The sequence below is a fragment of the Amphiprion ocellaris genome, chromosome 13 (genome assembly GCF_022539595.1).
Source record: "Amphiprion ocellaris isolate individual 3 ecotype Okinawa chromosome 13, ASM2253959v1, whole genome shotgun sequence".
NCBI lineage: Eukaryota > Metazoa > Chordata > Actinopteri > Pomacentridae > Amphiprion > Amphiprion ocellaris.
The window spans coordinates 14,533,062-14,549,077 of record NC_072778.1 but is presented as its reverse complement, the minus strand read 5'-3'; the positions used below and the strand labels follow the sequence as shown (position 1 = coordinate 14,549,077).

The 16,016-nt window shown below is 40.4% G+C and overlaps 2 protein-coding genes across 5 annotated transcripts in view; both read left to right on the top strand.

Annotated features, from left to right (window-relative positions):
* Positions 1 to 144: 144 nt before the first annotated feature.
* rbmx (RNA binding motif protein X-linked) lies at positions 145 to 5,948 on the top strand. Of its 2 annotated transcripts, XR_002745988.3 has the most exons (10): positions 145 to 420; positions 523 to 648; positions 1,256 to 1,362; positions 1,446 to 1,611; positions 1,744 to 1,887; positions 2,084 to 2,201; positions 2,683 to 2,811; positions 2,897 to 2,988; positions 5,287 to 5,379; positions 5,824 to 5,948. XR_002745988.3 is itself a non-coding variant. In XM_035946656.2 (9 exons), exons 2-9 carry the CDS (start codon positions 540 to 542, stop codon positions 4,076 to 4,078), a joined length of 1,182 nt encoding a protein of 393 aa, XP_035802549.1. In that variant the 5' UTR covers positions 146 to 420; positions 523 to 539; the 3' UTR covers positions 4,079 to 4,390. The 2 variants fall into 2 exon arrangements, 1 of the variants encoding a protein (XP_035802549.1); XM_035946656.2 differs by lacking the exons at positions 5,287 to 5,379; positions 5,824 to 5,948 and adding an exon at positions 3,762 to 4,390 and having other exon boundaries at positions 146 to 420.
* Positions 5,949 to 6,434: 486 nt separating this feature from the next.
* Positions 6,435 to 16,016, top strand: part of arhgef6 (Rac/Cdc42 guanine nucleotide exchange factor (GEF) 6) — a 31,399-nt gene continuing 21,817 nt past the window's right edge. For 2 of the 3 annotated variants that reach the window (XM_023266868.3, XM_023266867.3), the window contains exons 1-4: positions 6,436 to 6,723; positions 10,709 to 10,792; positions 12,513 to 12,597; positions 15,513 to 15,631. In XM_023266868.3, the coding sequence (XP_023122636.1) occupies positions 6,559 to 6,723; positions 10,709 to 10,792; positions 12,513 to 12,597; positions 15,513 to 15,631 (453 nt within the window). In that variant the 5' untranslated portion in view covers positions 6,436 to 6,558. Of the gene's footprint in view, positions 6,724 to 10,708; positions 10,793 to 12,512; positions 12,598 to 15,512; positions 15,632 to 16,016 lie in introns of all 3 variants that reach the window. The other variant, XM_055016394.1, reaches the window with a different exon arrangement.

Here is a 16,016-nt window from a genome sequence, read left to right as displayed (position 1 = left end):
ATATTATTTTACGGAGATAAATAATTGATTTTTTTCCTACCACTTGGGCCGATGGAATAATCTTGATTGTCGTTCTGGACGCTAGGTGGCGACGCTGCGCCCGGAGCCGTCTGGTCTGCCGGGGCCGGAGCTGAAGAAGAGCGCGGAAAAGGAAGAGAGAAGAACCGTTGCTCACCGTCATTATAGCTTTAAGAAACCCGCCGCGTTAGCGCAGGTTGGTAGCAGCTAGCTTCGTGCTTGCATGCTTAATTTCAATAAGTTTTAGTATTTCCTTATGCGTTTTAAAAGTAACGTGTTGGCGCTTGTTCTTTGTCAGTAACTTGAATACTTGCTAGCTAACAAATTATTAGCTAAATCCATTGCCTCGTTTTTATCGCCATTTTGCGCATTCAACAGCACAAGACTTTCGCCAGCAGCAAGGTAGGCATTACAGAAACATCTGACGCGGGGAAATACAGTATATCTAAGTTGTGTTATGTTCCAAATTGCAAATGACGGCATACAACCCTGCTTTTGTTGCAGTTAGTCGATTTTGCGGCATGGCAGAAGCAGACCGACCGGGGAAGCTCTTTATCGGTGGGCTGAACACAGAGACCACCGAGAAGGCCTTGGAGCAGTACTTCAGCAAATATGGCAGGATTGTCGAAGGTGCGAATGACTTTTGGTCATATAATTATCAGTTCAATTCGTTTAAAGCTTATTTTGAAACGTATCCGGTTTTTGCTGTTTGGCGCGTTTTGTGTCCTAAATATGTGGCCTAACTTGGCTGGACGCGTAAAAGCTAACGTGTGTTTTAAGTTGAGGCTAAATTCGGTAACTTTAGAAATCTGTGAATAATTTTGTTGTTTACAAAATGTGGGGAAATCTTTTTAAGTCCTTTTGAATCAAAAACGTAACTACTAACTCTCCAGTTTTACAGTTTGTTGTTATTTTTCCCATTTCTTCCTGTTGCATCGTTTTCAAGTCCCCATTTATATTTAACCTAACGTAAAATCTATTTTTCACTACTAACTGTTATCAGAAAACACATTGTTTCCTATAAAAGGAGTTTAGTGTTGCAGCAGGAAATGAGAAAAGCACTGAACTGTGAAGAAGGCACATTAAAACCGAAAATAAGTTTTGGTTAGAGTTTAGAGAAGTAATAAGTGTTTTCCTTTGTTCTACTTGAACGGGAGCAAAATGGGTTACTTTTACACCTTTGCAGATAATATATATTTACACAAATAAACTTCCACCTTGTTTTTCCTTATTTTAGTTCTTCTGATGAAGGACCGGGAAACAAACAAATCCAGAGGGTTTGCATTTGTTACTTTCGAAAGTCCCGCTGACGCAAAGGATGCAGCGCGTGAGATGAATGGGAAGGTGAGTGCGGTCTTTAATCTGCATTAGTCTTTAATTCAAATGTGCTTAAAATCTAGATTGTAATCGTAACTGTTTGGCCACAGTCCCTTGATGGAAAGCCTATTAAAGTGGAGCAAGCTACAAAGCCTCAGTTTGAGAGTGCTGGCAGACGAGGACCTCCACCCATGCACTCCCGCAGTCGTGGTCCACCCAGAGGTCCGCGTGGCTCCAGAGGTGGCCCTGGTGGCATGAGGGGCCCCCCATCCAGAGGCAAGTTATAGAGTTGTTGTGGTTAGTTGAGTTAGTGACATACATGAATGTGTGCACTATTAAAATACTGTAATTGAGTGTAGTTTTGTTTGAGCCTAATGTGTTCATTTTGCTTTTCTTGTCTGTTAAAAGATTACTATGATAATTCAGGGAGTGTAGAACCCTTCTTTAAAGGGATGTCATCCAGAGGTCCCCCTCCAATGAAGCGGGGACCCCCAGTTCGTAATGGAGGTCCCCCACCCAAGAGGTCCGCCCCATCTGGTCCCATGAGCAGACGTAAGTGTGATAGAATTAATTTCTGTGAGCTCAATTTTAATGCAGCAGGAGATGTGTAAATATTTTTTTAAATGCCTGCTTGGAATTATCTGTGTAGACCTGAATACATGTTTTGGCCTTAAGATTTCATGTACTGAGATGGGCTGCTTGTATCTCATGATTCTTTGGTGAATAATTAGCCTCTTTGTCATTCCAGCACCCATGTCAAGGGACAGGGATCCTTATGGTCCACCTCCACCTCGCAGAGACTCCATGATGTCCAGGAGAGATGATTATACGTCACCAAGAGATGACCATTACAACTCTAAAGACAGGTAGGACATTTTGTGTTTAGTTACATTATGCACTAGTGTCAAATTATTGTGACAACCCCAAGATACTGTACAGTTTGGAGTGTTTGACATTTCTGTACAACATTTTACATGCTGAGACTGTGACAGTGAAAATGAACTGAAACTAACACTAGACAAAATGAAAACAAGTGGAAACAGATTTGGTAAAGAAGCATTTTAGTTCAGAGTAAGTATTATATAAATTTCACCACGTTTTTCTGCTTAAATCTGACGCAGTTATCCTTTTCTTAGTTCATGTGATAATCAAAGAAAGTTTTCTGTTGTTTTAGTATTGTAGAAAACTGAACAACAACTGTATAGATCTTTTAAAAAATGTAATTGTGAACTGAAATTTAATCCTAATTTTGAAAACTAATTTTAATCGCCAAGTAGCATGTGAAATTATTTAACACACCAATATATTATGGTTGAAGCTTTGTATTAATTGTGCTATGTTTCACAGCTACTCCAGTCGAGATTATAATTCCAGAGATTCGAGGGACTATGGACCTCCTCCCAGAGATTACTCGTACAGGGAATATTCTAACTCCAGTTCCCGAGATGATTATGGCTCAATGTCAAGAGGATACAGGTATGAGAGCGGGTTATTACAGAAGGTTAGAAACTGGGATTGGATATCCTCTGGTTATCAAACAACATTTCCTCCTATTGTGCAGTGACCGAGATGGTTATGGAGGAGGCCGGGAACCAAGAAGCTACATGGATCGTCCAAGTGGTGGCTCTTACCGAGATTCATATGATGGTTACGGTAAGATACATCTCCATGAGTGTAATGAAAACAGATCACCACTGGCGCAGAGAAAAACTGCACAAATAACCAACCAAATCATAGCATTGGCTGCCGCCTTGTCCAGTCACAAGAAACCGCAGATTTTCGCCTCCTCAGAGGAAACAGCATTGCAGAGCTTTTTTTCTTTCCCAGACCTGCATCCAAGTTGCATATTTTCATATTGTTAGAATTAAGTAACCATTGGCATCCCAACCCAAACCAAAAATGTAACTCAGAAGCTGTACTCAAAAATCACAGTCCCTAATACCGCTGCATTCATCAAGAAAGTCATTGTGTGGCAATATGCAGAAATAACGCAGACTATTTGATGTGCCTCAGAAAGTTTGCAACCATAAGGAACCCCCAAAAATCCTTGGAAACATCCGTTGTTCAGTAAGTGTTGCCTAGCAAAGCACTCCCTCAAGGAGTAACCTTCAAAAACATCAAGACAACTCTGAAAGCCTCGTCCTTACCTACACGGAGCTCTTAAAGGAAAAATGACTACTCAAATCAATGGCATGCTGAAATGGGTAATACTGCCTATTTATTCCCTGTGCTTGGATACATTACCGTGCATATCAACTAAATATCCATGTTAAATTTAAGTTTGATAAAATGGTGAGACATTTAAACATGTCATCCATTAAATTTATTTAACAGAATGAATTCCATTGGCAAAACGTGAGCACTTGACGGTGCAAGAAAATGTATAAATTGAACCTTGCCAATTACCTGAACCATTGACCCTGCAGGTAACTCTCGCAGCGCCCCACCCTCACGGGGCCCCCCACCATCCTATGGTGGGAGCAGTGGAAGCAGTCGTTACGATGACTATGGAAGCAGTTCCCGGGATGGCTATGGCAGTCGTGACAGTTATCCCAGCAGTCGGAGTGACCCATATCCCCCTAGCCGTGGTGAGCGAATGGGCAGGCAGGAAAGGGGCCCAGCTCCCCCTGCCGAGAGAGGCTACCCTCCTCGTGACTCGTACAGCAGCTCAAGTCGTGGAGGGCCACGTGGTGGCCGTGGTGGCAATCGAGCCGATAGGGGAATGGCTCGCAGCAGATACTGAACTGGACTTGGAAGTCACATTAAAGCAAACGTTGGTCTCCGTGCACACTTAACACGTGTTTTGGAAGAAATCTGACTACAAGACAAAGTAGCCATGTCTAAATCTGTGAAATATAAAGCTTAGCTTTGACCTGTATCTTGACTTTCCCAGTTTTTTATGTGTAAAAGATTTTGTTTTTTTAGTATTTCTCTTGCTCATGTCACAATACAGTTACCAAGTGAGTGTTAGTTTTTGTACATTCAGTGCTGTTGGAATCTGAATGCCCTATGCCCTGGCTTTCCTACTCTAATAAAGGTTTTAGTTGTACCTTGACCACTGCTCATCAATTGTCAAAACAAGACCAGAGACAGTAACATTAATGTTGAGTAACAACATGATCTCCTTGACAAAGTTCTCTGTAAAGCTTAGGTAAGTCTGCTCGTGGTATATCAACGCTCGAGTGAGATGAGTTCATCTTTAACACAAATGTGCTTCCAACTGGACGCTGCTGTTTTCAAAGTTAGGCAAATGTTACTGTCAGAATGTTCCAATGTAGTTTCCTTGGAAATGGATCCATCACCCTAGAGCCATTTGATGGCATGCAACGACAAAACCAAAGGCAACAACAAGCAAATGCAACTCGACCGATAGTCAACAGCTGGTAAGCAAAGCAAACCTCTTTGTTTCTCATCTGTAAATGAGTTTCTCATTGTCCTGTATTGCAATCTCCACTCAAGACAACTTTTGCCTCAGGGGACAAAAGACAAAATGGTCAACTGAAATGAGCCTGTTTCATTGTGGTCTGATTTCATCAGTTAAAATTGTCAAAAGTGCAGCAACATCCCAAGAAGTTTCTTCTCTTTTCAGCAGTCAAAGTTTTAACAGCCATTTTGCCATCTGAGACTTCAAAAAGATGATCCTTTTTACCCAATCGCCCAACCTCAGTAAAATGATTGGCCACATTACATTATAGGTATAGTAAGTTTTTTTTCTTGGTAAACATCTAAAAGCCATTTTAAATTAAGCTCAGTATCGAAACCTTTTCCACAAGCATGCCAATTCAAACAATGGAGACCTCTGGAAGAACACCACCGTCCTAACTGCCAAACTGGAAACCATCACTGAAGCGAATTTGCAGTCGGACCCAGGCCTACAAAATCAATTTCAGATTTTTATTTAATACATAGTTAGGAAAAGGGCCACATATTAATATTGTGTTCTCATTGCAGGATGAGCATCGCTTCAAGGAAACTGACCTTGCAACGTACCGGAAATATGTCCTCACTGTAGTGGAGGAATTAACCCGCAGTGCACCAGTGAAGGTAATCCCTTAATTCCCATTAAGTGTTGGTGATACAAAAAGAAAAGTATCATGGTCGATTGTGACAAATATAGTATAATCTGATCATTACATAGTGGACACTTCATCATATCTGTAAACTCACCTGCACCTTCTTATGTCATTTGCACATCCAAGCACATTCTCATTTTCTGTCATTCTTGCACATTCTGTTGATTTGAATATCCATGCTGCTGTAACACCTTAATTTCTCTCCAGGGATTAATAAAGTCATCTAAGTCTGTCCAAAACTTGTGTAAATGTTCTGTTAAACCGATGTTAAAACCCACTTTTTAAATGTTGTAGATGTCCTTTGACATAATAAAATGGAATAACATTGGCGTAAAATTCAACTATGGAAATCCGTACCAATTGATTTATATTGTACAATTTCCAGAAATAATCAGTCTTTTGTTGCGTCTTTCAGATGCTGGCGCAGCCTTCTGTTGAGTTCCGGATGAAACCTTTTCTCCGAGTGGAAACGAAGAACACGGGCTGAGGATTTGCTCAAATTCACAGTTTCTGGTGTTGTCAATAAAGACTTTGAAAAGAGCTTTGTTGTTGACTCGGTTCATGAATCAAGACAGTTCTGCCCTGAAGCTACGTTAGATGCAGTTATTTTTAATTGGGCTGAGGTGCTTGTGGTATCTTGTCAACCTTGAGCTGATTTTTTTTTTCTTGTAAACATGACTATTTTATATGTTAAAGGCTGACATGGAATTAGTCTTACAGATTGTATTGAGGCTTTCAGTGGGATTTATAAATGTACAGTATCATGCCCACTAAGTTGTCTACAGTACATGGGGGCATTTTTTTCTCTCTCCAAATATGCTGATCCACACCAGATATCAGATGGTGTTTCCTGGGCCTCGCTGCATTTCTGCTTGTAATCTAATCTGAGACAAAATGCCTTCTGCCAGCATGTGCTACTTTGCAGAGAGGAGAAAAAAAGTATTGTTGAGGTGCCTATTTGCCAGTAGGGGTGATCATCAGTTTTGCGTGTAGAAACAGCGTCGTCCTTCCCCCCACCGCCTTTTTTTTTTTTTTAACTTCTAGCTGAAGTGCGGATGTGAGTTGCATATTGATACGGAACAGGCCGCCAGATTCTCCCTGTTTCTTTAAAAAGCGATGCGGGTTTAGGGGATGATCATTTCGTGGAGCTATGAATCCAGAGGAGCAGACGGTTACATGGCTGATTTCTTTAGGAGTCCTCAGCTCGCCCAAGAAGAACATAGCGGACCCGGAGGAGTTTCTGAAAACATCCCTGAAGGATGGAGTCGTCCTGTGCAAGCTCACGGAGCGGCTCATACCTGGCTTCAGCGCCAAGGTGAGTTACCGATTAGAAAGTAGACAAATACCAAACTGATCGACGGTGAAAGGAAGGAAGGAAGGGAGGGAGGGGTTTGATGAAAGTGATCCCGACCAGAAGTTCTCTCTCCCCGCTGCGGGCCTGGTGATTCTGTCCCTACTCGAGCTGTGGAAACTAGAAAACTTGTTCCCTTTTGCACGATGCATCGAATTACAGCGACGTCTGGTCACTTTTCGGACGGGAGATTTCGAGATGTGGTTTCCTGTGAAGCGAGTTAAATGTTCCGCATTCTTGACATGAGTGAGTCGGTGTGAACACCCACCAAAACAGGGCAAATTCAGCAGCACGGCTCGGTAATGGTTCACACCGTGGAGGTCAAACTGGGAAGTTTTAATACGCACAAGGGGTTTAGACATCTTCATACAACTCGATAAGCTTAATGGATGTTCATAACTTTAGTTGTTGGGGTGACAAACTTGATCATGATAAATAACAGTTGCAAAGGCAGTTCGTCATTTCCTCCTGAACGGCTGCTCTTCCCGGTGCGACCTCCCTCTTTGAAATGTGTCAAGCTGCGTCAATGCACAGGGAAACACAGACCAGCAACAATAATGCTTTTGTTTGTACACAGCACTTTGCAAAAAACAAAAATACAACGTTCCTTACAATACAACAAGTGTCAAATTAGACAAAACAAATTCAAACAAGTAAAATCCCAAGAATGCAATACAAGCAAGACAAATTAGTGAAACTAATCCAAATATACAATATCCCAGACATATCAACGAGAAGAAACAATGACATAAATTCCAATACACGAGACTCCAAACATGCAATACAAACAAGATAACATAATGAAACAAATTCAAAAAAGAAAAGCACTCAGAGCACAGTACTCCACCAAGCATGTTCATTCCCCCATATGGCATTGTCCGAAATGCAGCATTTTTTTGTTTAGAAATGCAGCATTTGTTTATTAGCTATTGATGATCAGAATTCACAGCACTATATAATGTGTCCATTTAATATAGATGTACCCACAAAAAAAATGCCCTTGCGCTGAACACAGGTGTGTGTTATGCATGTGTACGTTTTGTATGGACACCAAATCGCCTGACCTAAATATGTAGCGGGCAGCAGGAATTGATGAGACTCGGAAACACCAAAACAATTTAATCAATTGTTCCTTGTATAATGTCGGATGGATAAGCACCGACAAGTCCGCAGCGGTGGATTTGTAGTAGGATCGCAATCATGTGATCGTCAGCAGGCGGCTGACGTAGTGTTCACTTGTCATAGTTACAGTGACGCCGTGCCGCTATCTTGCAGTGATCCAGAAAGCTTTAACAAATCCATGGATCCAGACTATGAGATGCATCACTGCCAAAATCTAATCAGGTGATCCCTGTGTCATTTCTGACCTTCCCTGAAAATTTCATGCAAATCTGTTAGTCCACTTTCGAGTAATGTTGTGCACAGACGGAATACCAGATGGACAGACAAACGTACGCCAATTGCCATATAACTCCGCCGCACTCCTCGTTAAAACAAAGCACAGAGAGGCAACTTTTAGTTATGCACCACATATCTGGAACTAACTCCCAGAAAACTGCACATCTGCTGCATGTCTCACTTCTTTTAGGTGAAAGTAACCTACCAAGTTAAAATATTGGGGCTAAGACGCTACAGTGTTATTTCTGGTGTGATTTTACCTGAGTAATTTACATATCGAGTCTACAAAAAAACCCGAAATACTGCAAAATGTATATAAAATACTGCTTTTCCTGCCTAGAAAATATGTAAAATATTAAGACCAAGACCCTACAGTTAATATACAAATGTAGCCAAGAGCTTGCAGCATCATACATTATGGAACTTAGAGAAATATAAATATTATGGCTAGACCTTACAACATCCTTTATTAAGGAGAATAACCAGAGCTAAAGTTTTGACACCACAGAAATATACAAAAACACCCAACAAATCCAAGGAGTCCCTATATCTCTCATGAGCAAACTGTGTTTTTATTATTTATTTTTATTTCATGTGGATTGTTTTCTATTTTGTTTTATAGTGATTCATTATGATATTATTAGATTTTACGGCAAGGTTAAACAAAGCCTGAAGTAAGAACTTTTTACTTAAACACTGATATGACATGATGGATGTCAGTGATATTCAATACTGTAACCTTACTTGTTAGATTTATTATAAATTATGTACACTACCATCTAAAACATTACAAGAAAGCTAACCAGCAGTAAAGAAAAAAAAGCATAATTTTAAGTTTAACACACTAACTAGCACATTTTATGTGAAGCTAATGACATGAAGCCATATTAGCTTGCTGTAGCGCTAGCTAGCTTAAATTCTTCGCTACTGAACACGAAGCATCACTAGTGAGTGGTGATTTTACATTTTTTGTATTAGCAACTTAAATATTATTTAGAATAAAGTTCTAGTGTTCTATATAGTTCTAACTTTTGTCCTAGACTGTATAGTTCTAAATTAATTGGCAGTAATCAAACAGTTTAAAAATGAAACATACTTTCTGTATGTACTAACATTTATGTTGCAGGTACATTCAGAGCAACGTCAAAATATGAGAATGAAATTAATGTTGTGCATAAGTAGCAAATTTGTATTGCTTGAAATGACTTGTGAGGTATGATTCCCCTCATAAACTGCAATTATTTTCAATCGTTGCCTAGATTTGTAATACATTGTGCACACCATAATCTAACATAGTAACTTAATAGCAAGCCAGCTGTAAAAAATGCATCAATATCAGTCTAAAAGGCTCAGTTTTGGGTAGGTTAATAACATTATACTATATTAGCTTGCTGTAGCACTAGCTAGCTTGAGGCTAAGCATCCCTGTAGAATGGTGATTTTATATTGTTTTAATGTAAGGAATTTACATAGCAATGTTTCAAATTTTCTCCTAGACTTTTTCAGTAGTATGTGCAATATCAGTTCCTGTATTATTTCCTCATCACGAGCAATATTACGTTATTGCTTCACTATCATTGCAAGTCGTTTTTTTTAGCTGGTTTATTTTCATTTTTACTAAATGTTTCATACTTATAGTGCATTGCTGTTCTATTTGGCACTGCATTTATTCTCTGTTTTGAGAAGTGTTTTAAGCAACATCTGGCACAAGAATTCCCTTTTTGAATTAATAATATCTTATTTTATAATTAATTGGCAATGATCAAACCATTTGAAAATACAGAAAACTTCTTTATTACATTTTGCATTTATTCTCATATTAGTGTAATTTTGGAAAAAGGTTTTTATCTTTTCTTCTCCAAAAAAAAAAAACATTTTGATTTGCAGTCATCAAACATTTCTGCATGTGTTGTCTAACATTTGTGTTGCAGTTTCAAGTCAGAGCAATGTCAGTTTTGAAATTACAGTTAATCTCATGTACAAGCAACAAGTTAGTATTGATCCAATTAAAGTTGCAGTCTGTTATGATCAGTTTCATCTTTAACATTTGTTCAGTTAAGCACATTTCTTGTGCACATGCAAGATAAGATAAGATAAGATACGATCAGATACGATCACATAAGATACGATAAACTTAATTCATTCTGGAGGAAACTGTTTTCCCTGAGGAAATTGTAGCTATTAACCAACTTTGGTTCCAAATAGAAAAAAGACAATTTTCTAACAGGAGTGTTTAAAGGGCTTTTATTTTGAAAGTCAGCAAAGTGACAGGATGTTTTGCTTAAACATGGCGGCCTTGACGCTTCTGTGGCGTTAATGGTTATATATGCATGAAGGAGACGCCGTCAGAATCCACAGTTATTCTGTTAACTGTAGGTTTCACTCTCGGATACAAACATCTGTGCTACTTTTTTATTTTTTTTGCGCTTTTACGCATCACAGAAACGACAGTAGCGTCGGCCGGCAGCGTGTCGCGGAGTGTTTTTGTGTCAGATGTCTGTTTGGCACACTAAGCCGAGCTATGTGTTTATATATTTATTTTGTGTGCTCAGTACTGCCACGACCCGAGAACTGAAGCCGACTGCGTGTCCAACATCAGGGAGTTTTTGAGAGGATGCTCGTCCTTGAAAGTGGAGGTAAGTCGAACGAGTGTCAAGTTTTTCGTGCGAAACGTGCCGTGTTTTCTGACCTCTCTCCGCCGTGATCTCCTTACTTGGCCCCTTTAGCCTCCTGCAGTTCACGGGGAAGATTTGAAACACACTCTTCCTTGTGTTGTGATCCACTTACCCTGCTGGCATATGCTTTCTTCGCACGTCCATGTGGAGTGAGCCACATAAACAGGCATGCTGTCACTCACTGATACTAAGGACTGCTGCTTCTTATGACTTCATTCTCTGTTTTTAGCTTTAACTTTTACTTTCTTGTGAATTCCGTCTTGTCTTTCATGTCAGATGTTGTTTTGTGCTGCAGGTATAAACCTTCCTGATCCACCCTGCAGGCCTGTGTGGCTCCATCCATGTCCTAATACTGGAAAAGGGCAAATGGCCTCCAGATGTTGGGAGTTTTCTCCATCTCTGTACCAGCCTGTTTGTGACACTGGACATTAACGTCTCCTCCGGCTTTATAAATAATCTTTTTCCGGCCTTGAATCACATCACTCGGTTTCTTTAAACAGCTAATTGAGTCAGCAAGCCTGGCTCGCTGCAAACTCCAGCGGTTCAGTAGTTCTGCCCAGCTGGCTTGTTATGTCTGGGAGGTCCCCTTTGCTTTTATCCACCGGCTCTTTCTTAGCCCATAATTAGAGCTTTTGCAGCCAGCCAGTAGCTCATGGTCAAAAAGTCAGATGTATGAACAAGGAGATGTCTGACAAACCCTGCCCATCCTCTGGTCAGTGATGTGATCGTGGTTAGAGATGTTTTTCGCTCCTTTTTTTTCACATGCCTGTTTGTCCTGTGACTGCACAAAGACAGCAGTCATACTGCTTTCACTTCTGCTCTGAGATTAAGAAAGAGGAAGCACCAATTGCTGCTCAGGGCCTCTGATTTTCTTTTGCTGTGTTATGAACACCATGAGAGGGTTTATTTGCTCTGATTTTGCATATTTTCACAATCATTTAAAGCAACCTTTATTCACAACATGACTCACTGACCCGGACTGTGGCTAAATCTCACTCCGGTTATTAAAGATGAGAGTTAAAATCATGACGAATGACCCTTTATCATGTCTTACTCATGCTACTGGATGTCTCCAGTGCTTTGTGCACCTGAAACCAATGAGACCAAACCATTATGCTTAAAGGAAGCAGTGCGTTCCAGCTAATATTTACTTGGTTGAACTAATCTTGATAGATCATGTCGACCGTCCGTGTGATCACATATGTGGTCACACTAAACTCTGAATGAGGTTTTATGGCCCCCATGACCCACCTTATACTACTCGACCTCTATATTTAAGATGTTTTATTTAAATGCGAAACTGTATCCGCCGGTGGAAAGAAGATAGCCGTCTGAGGCAGACCAAGCAGGCAGTGGGAGCATCTATGTGAACACTGTCTCTTTTATTGCGAGCCACTAAGTCACAAAATATGGGCCACGCTCAACATGTCACTTCTTATTTCTGTCTTGTTACCGGCTTGTTCAAATCCCTGCGTGTGTCTTCCCATTGTGTGTGCTACAGTCTGGAGAGATGCCTCTTTGTCTGTCTGTGTCTGTCTGCGCTTAACAAGCTTTACCTCACATCTATTTATTCAGAGGGAGAATTCTGACTTCTATAAATAATGGATTCCAGGTCATATGAGCAGATGGTTTTTACTGTGATTTGGTCTGACAGCATCTTTTCTGTTGCTTCTCCTTCCAGGGGTTTGAACCGGAGTGGCTATACACCGGCGAGAACTTTGGCAAGGTGCTGACGACTTTGCTGGCGGTCAACTTCGCCACACAAGGCAAGAGTTCAGCGGTTTCTCCAGTCACAATCCTTGTGTTTTCTTATTTATATTGTATATATACTGTGTATACCTCACCTCTTTAATTTATAGTTGTGTTTCTTGCTTTTTGTACTGTCATTTTGCTGCTGAGACGTTGCAGATTTCCCCATTTGGGACTAATATAGGATATTCTATACTCTTCTTTAAGATTTTCTTGTCTTTGTGAGCCTAAAATCAAATAGAAGTGACACAAGCTTATATAAATTCTTCGTGTGTGATGTGATCATTCCAGATGTGTTGAAAAAGCATGGTGCCTTTAATGTCATGAAAAGAAAACGTGAAATCAGGAGCGGTTTAAATAAGTTGTTTCAGTGTCACTTGGTGTAAACTTTCCAATAGATAAGCTCAGGTATTTAATACACAGGACATGTAGCTGTACATTTAGTGCAGTCAGGTGAATTTCTGTGTTTGTTCTTTGTCACATTTTGCTGGTTTTGTCCATGAAGCTCTTTGAAATCATGATCGGGTTTGTTCGAGATGAGCAGCTGGCGTGGCAGTGTGTGTTTTGTGTCACGCTGTGTGCCATATTTACTCGTGTGCATCCTCGCCTAAAACATTTTGTTTTGTATGCTGTACGTTCAGATAAAAGCTCCAGTACAAGGTGAAACCACGCAATATCACTAAGTATGAGAGTGTGACTTTTAGATGCGCATTCGCCCCCCGTTTCTCAAGTGCATTTCCTCAATAAGGACATAAAATAATTTGCAGTGCAGCAGTCCTGCAGCAGTTTGGGACTAATTGCTTTACTCGAGAGTCCTTGTTTGGGAGCGCTGAAGAGGTGATGCCGGCTTCTCTTCACTATCCTCCTCACAGCTGCCAGAGAACCAGCAGCATTGGAATCATTTAGTCAGCGTTTTGGGCCTAATCTGCCACCTCTGCATGCTCTAATAGATGCATAATGCTCCGGGCTGTCGGGAACAAGTGTTTGTGTGTTTCCTTTGTAAACAGTGTCATGGGATATGTAACTTAGATTATTCCTGAATGACAGTGATGATGGACGACAACATTAGCTTTGCAGCTAACGATTATGTTCATAATTGATGAGTTTGTTGCTTATTTTTTCTTATTAATTCATTAGTCTATAAATATTAGAACATTCTGATAATTGGTCTTCACAGTTTGCAAGAGCAAGAGATGATGTCTTTAGATTTCTAACAGGACAAAATCCATATATTCAATGGATGATTTTATACAACAGAGAAAGATGCCAAACCCCACAATTTAGGAGCTTTTACATTACAATGTTGTGCAGTTTTACTTGAAAAATAACTATTAATTTGTTGTCAAAAGTGTTTTCATTTTCTGCTTTTTTGTCTATAAATTGTTTAGCTAATTGTACCCACTGTCCCTTCCTTTGGTAAAATGTCACATTTGATGTTGTTAATGCATGATCAGCGTCTTTAATGCACTCAAATGAAGGATGGTTGCATTCCACAGTGTGAAATGTGGAACAGAAGCCTCTGTCAGGGCTGGGCTCTAATTGATATGCAAATCTTTTATAGGCTAGCTATGCCCAGCAGCTGTTCTCCCGTCTCTGTAAGTGAACTTGATTTAAAGTGGATTAGTCACAAGTTAGTTGATCTGATTGAGGATAAAAGGCCTCTGTGTTATTACTTGCGATCTTCTTCCAAGCCGAGCTTCTGCCTCGTATGTTTCTGTGCTCTGCATTTATGTATGTTTGGGTTGAATGCTTTGAATATTACAAGTGTACAGAAATAACAGCGGTAACCACAGAGCGGAGCTGACAGAAGGGCTTGTTGGGCTTCTCTGTGTGTGGGGAGTGTCATGTGGGATCCATGAGCCCCACCTGCCACTGCCTCCGAAGTCCTTGTGATCATATCTCTAAGGCCTTAGAGTGATGCATCCTGACATCCCTGCATATGGAAAACAGTTGTGAATCTTCACCCTTTTCCCATCTAAACATATGTTGCAGTTAAATACAACAGGGATGACAAAACAAGATCACAACACAAAAAGTGTAGTCAGTCAAAGTGCACTTAATCGCATGTCATTTTCACAGCCTCGGAGCCAAACTCTTTATGTGATGTGAATTTGAGGGGATGAAGGTTAAGTGTGCACTCACATCATTATATATTTTGTTCTTCTGTAATTTGCGCAAGGATTAGACAGTGGACTTGGCTCGCGTCCAGTTCACATTTGATAGGCAGTTTTCAGCGAGTGTTTCTGCTTGTTGGCGTGTAAGAGGTTTGCAGTGCCGCCATGTGTCACTTTTCAAGTGAATACTGGCTACAAAATTGATACCTCTGTCAGTACATTTCCACACTGCACTCATACTGCGGGACAGCTGGCAGCTAGTGACCCTAAATCACGGTTCCTCTGCTGCAGTGGCTGAGTGATGACACTGTAGAAGGGTTGCGTGTCAGTAACATAAATTAGATTTTCTCCACAAGTCTCTCCCAGAAATGCACTTATTCAGATAGAGGGCAGGATTGGGGCAATTATGTTAAAATATGTCAGTTAGTCAAAGCAGACATGTTTGCTGGAGCAACATGACGACTGTGTGAGTGATGACTGATATTATTATATTAAGGCTACAAGTTTGTAAGGCTTCTTGGTCTTTTTTGGAGCAGTATGTCTGGTTTAGTTAAATCACATTATTGCATGAGATATTGTAAACTCGCATGTGTTCATTGACCGGGGGCTGTGCTGAGCAGTGAACCGTACTTAAATGAATATCATCAAGTTGTCAGCCGCCAAAGTGTGTGCACCTGCGTGAACTGTGATGATGGTGATGTGTGTGTGTGTGCATTGTCAAGATAAAGGTTATGTGATGAGAGCGAGGCCAGGGAGTCATTCAAACGTGAATATAACCAAAATATGGGAGTCCATATTTCCTCTGTGTGTGTCCACAGATTGTGCTGCTGAGAGATGTCCACAGTCCAGTACCCCCTCTCCTAGTCAGACGACGGCTTCACACACTCTGTCCTCGGCCAAATCCAAAGGCTCTCTGCGCAGACAATCTAAATCAGTGGTACGTTCTCCTTAATATGTATCTATTTGTCTTAAAAACATGTTCACTTCCAGTTTGACACATTACATTTTTCCTTTTTATCTGTGGTAGCTCTATACTCGAAATGACTACACTTTAAAATGTGGCTCAGCAAAGAAAATCTCCTCTTTTATCAAACAACTCCTACCAATCTCTAATGAACTCAGTCATTCACAGTGCCCTCTAACTGCTAGTCTTATTAATGCTAATTAATTACAACCATACATAAAAAGCATATTTTTGCAGTTGAACCTGGTTTGTTTTGTACTGAAATGATAACAACAAACTCAGATCCGACCAGCCTGCCCTTATTCATATGATTTCCAAAAACAGAACCATATCATCTCGTGATCCCAGCAAAAGGAAT

Coding starts and splice junctions, on each gene's coding strand:
- rbmx (XM_035946656.2), top strand. CDS start 540: ATGGCAGAAGCAGACCGACCGGGGAAGCTCTTTATCGGTGGGCTGAAC. Junction 1,612..1,743: donor GAGGGGCCCCCCATCCAGAG/GCAAGTTATAGA, acceptor GTCTGTTAAAAG/ATTACTATGATAATTCAGGG. Junction 2,202..2,682: donor CATTACAACTCTAAAGACAG/GTAGGACATTTT, acceptor TATGTTTCACAG/CTACTCCAGTCGAGATTATA.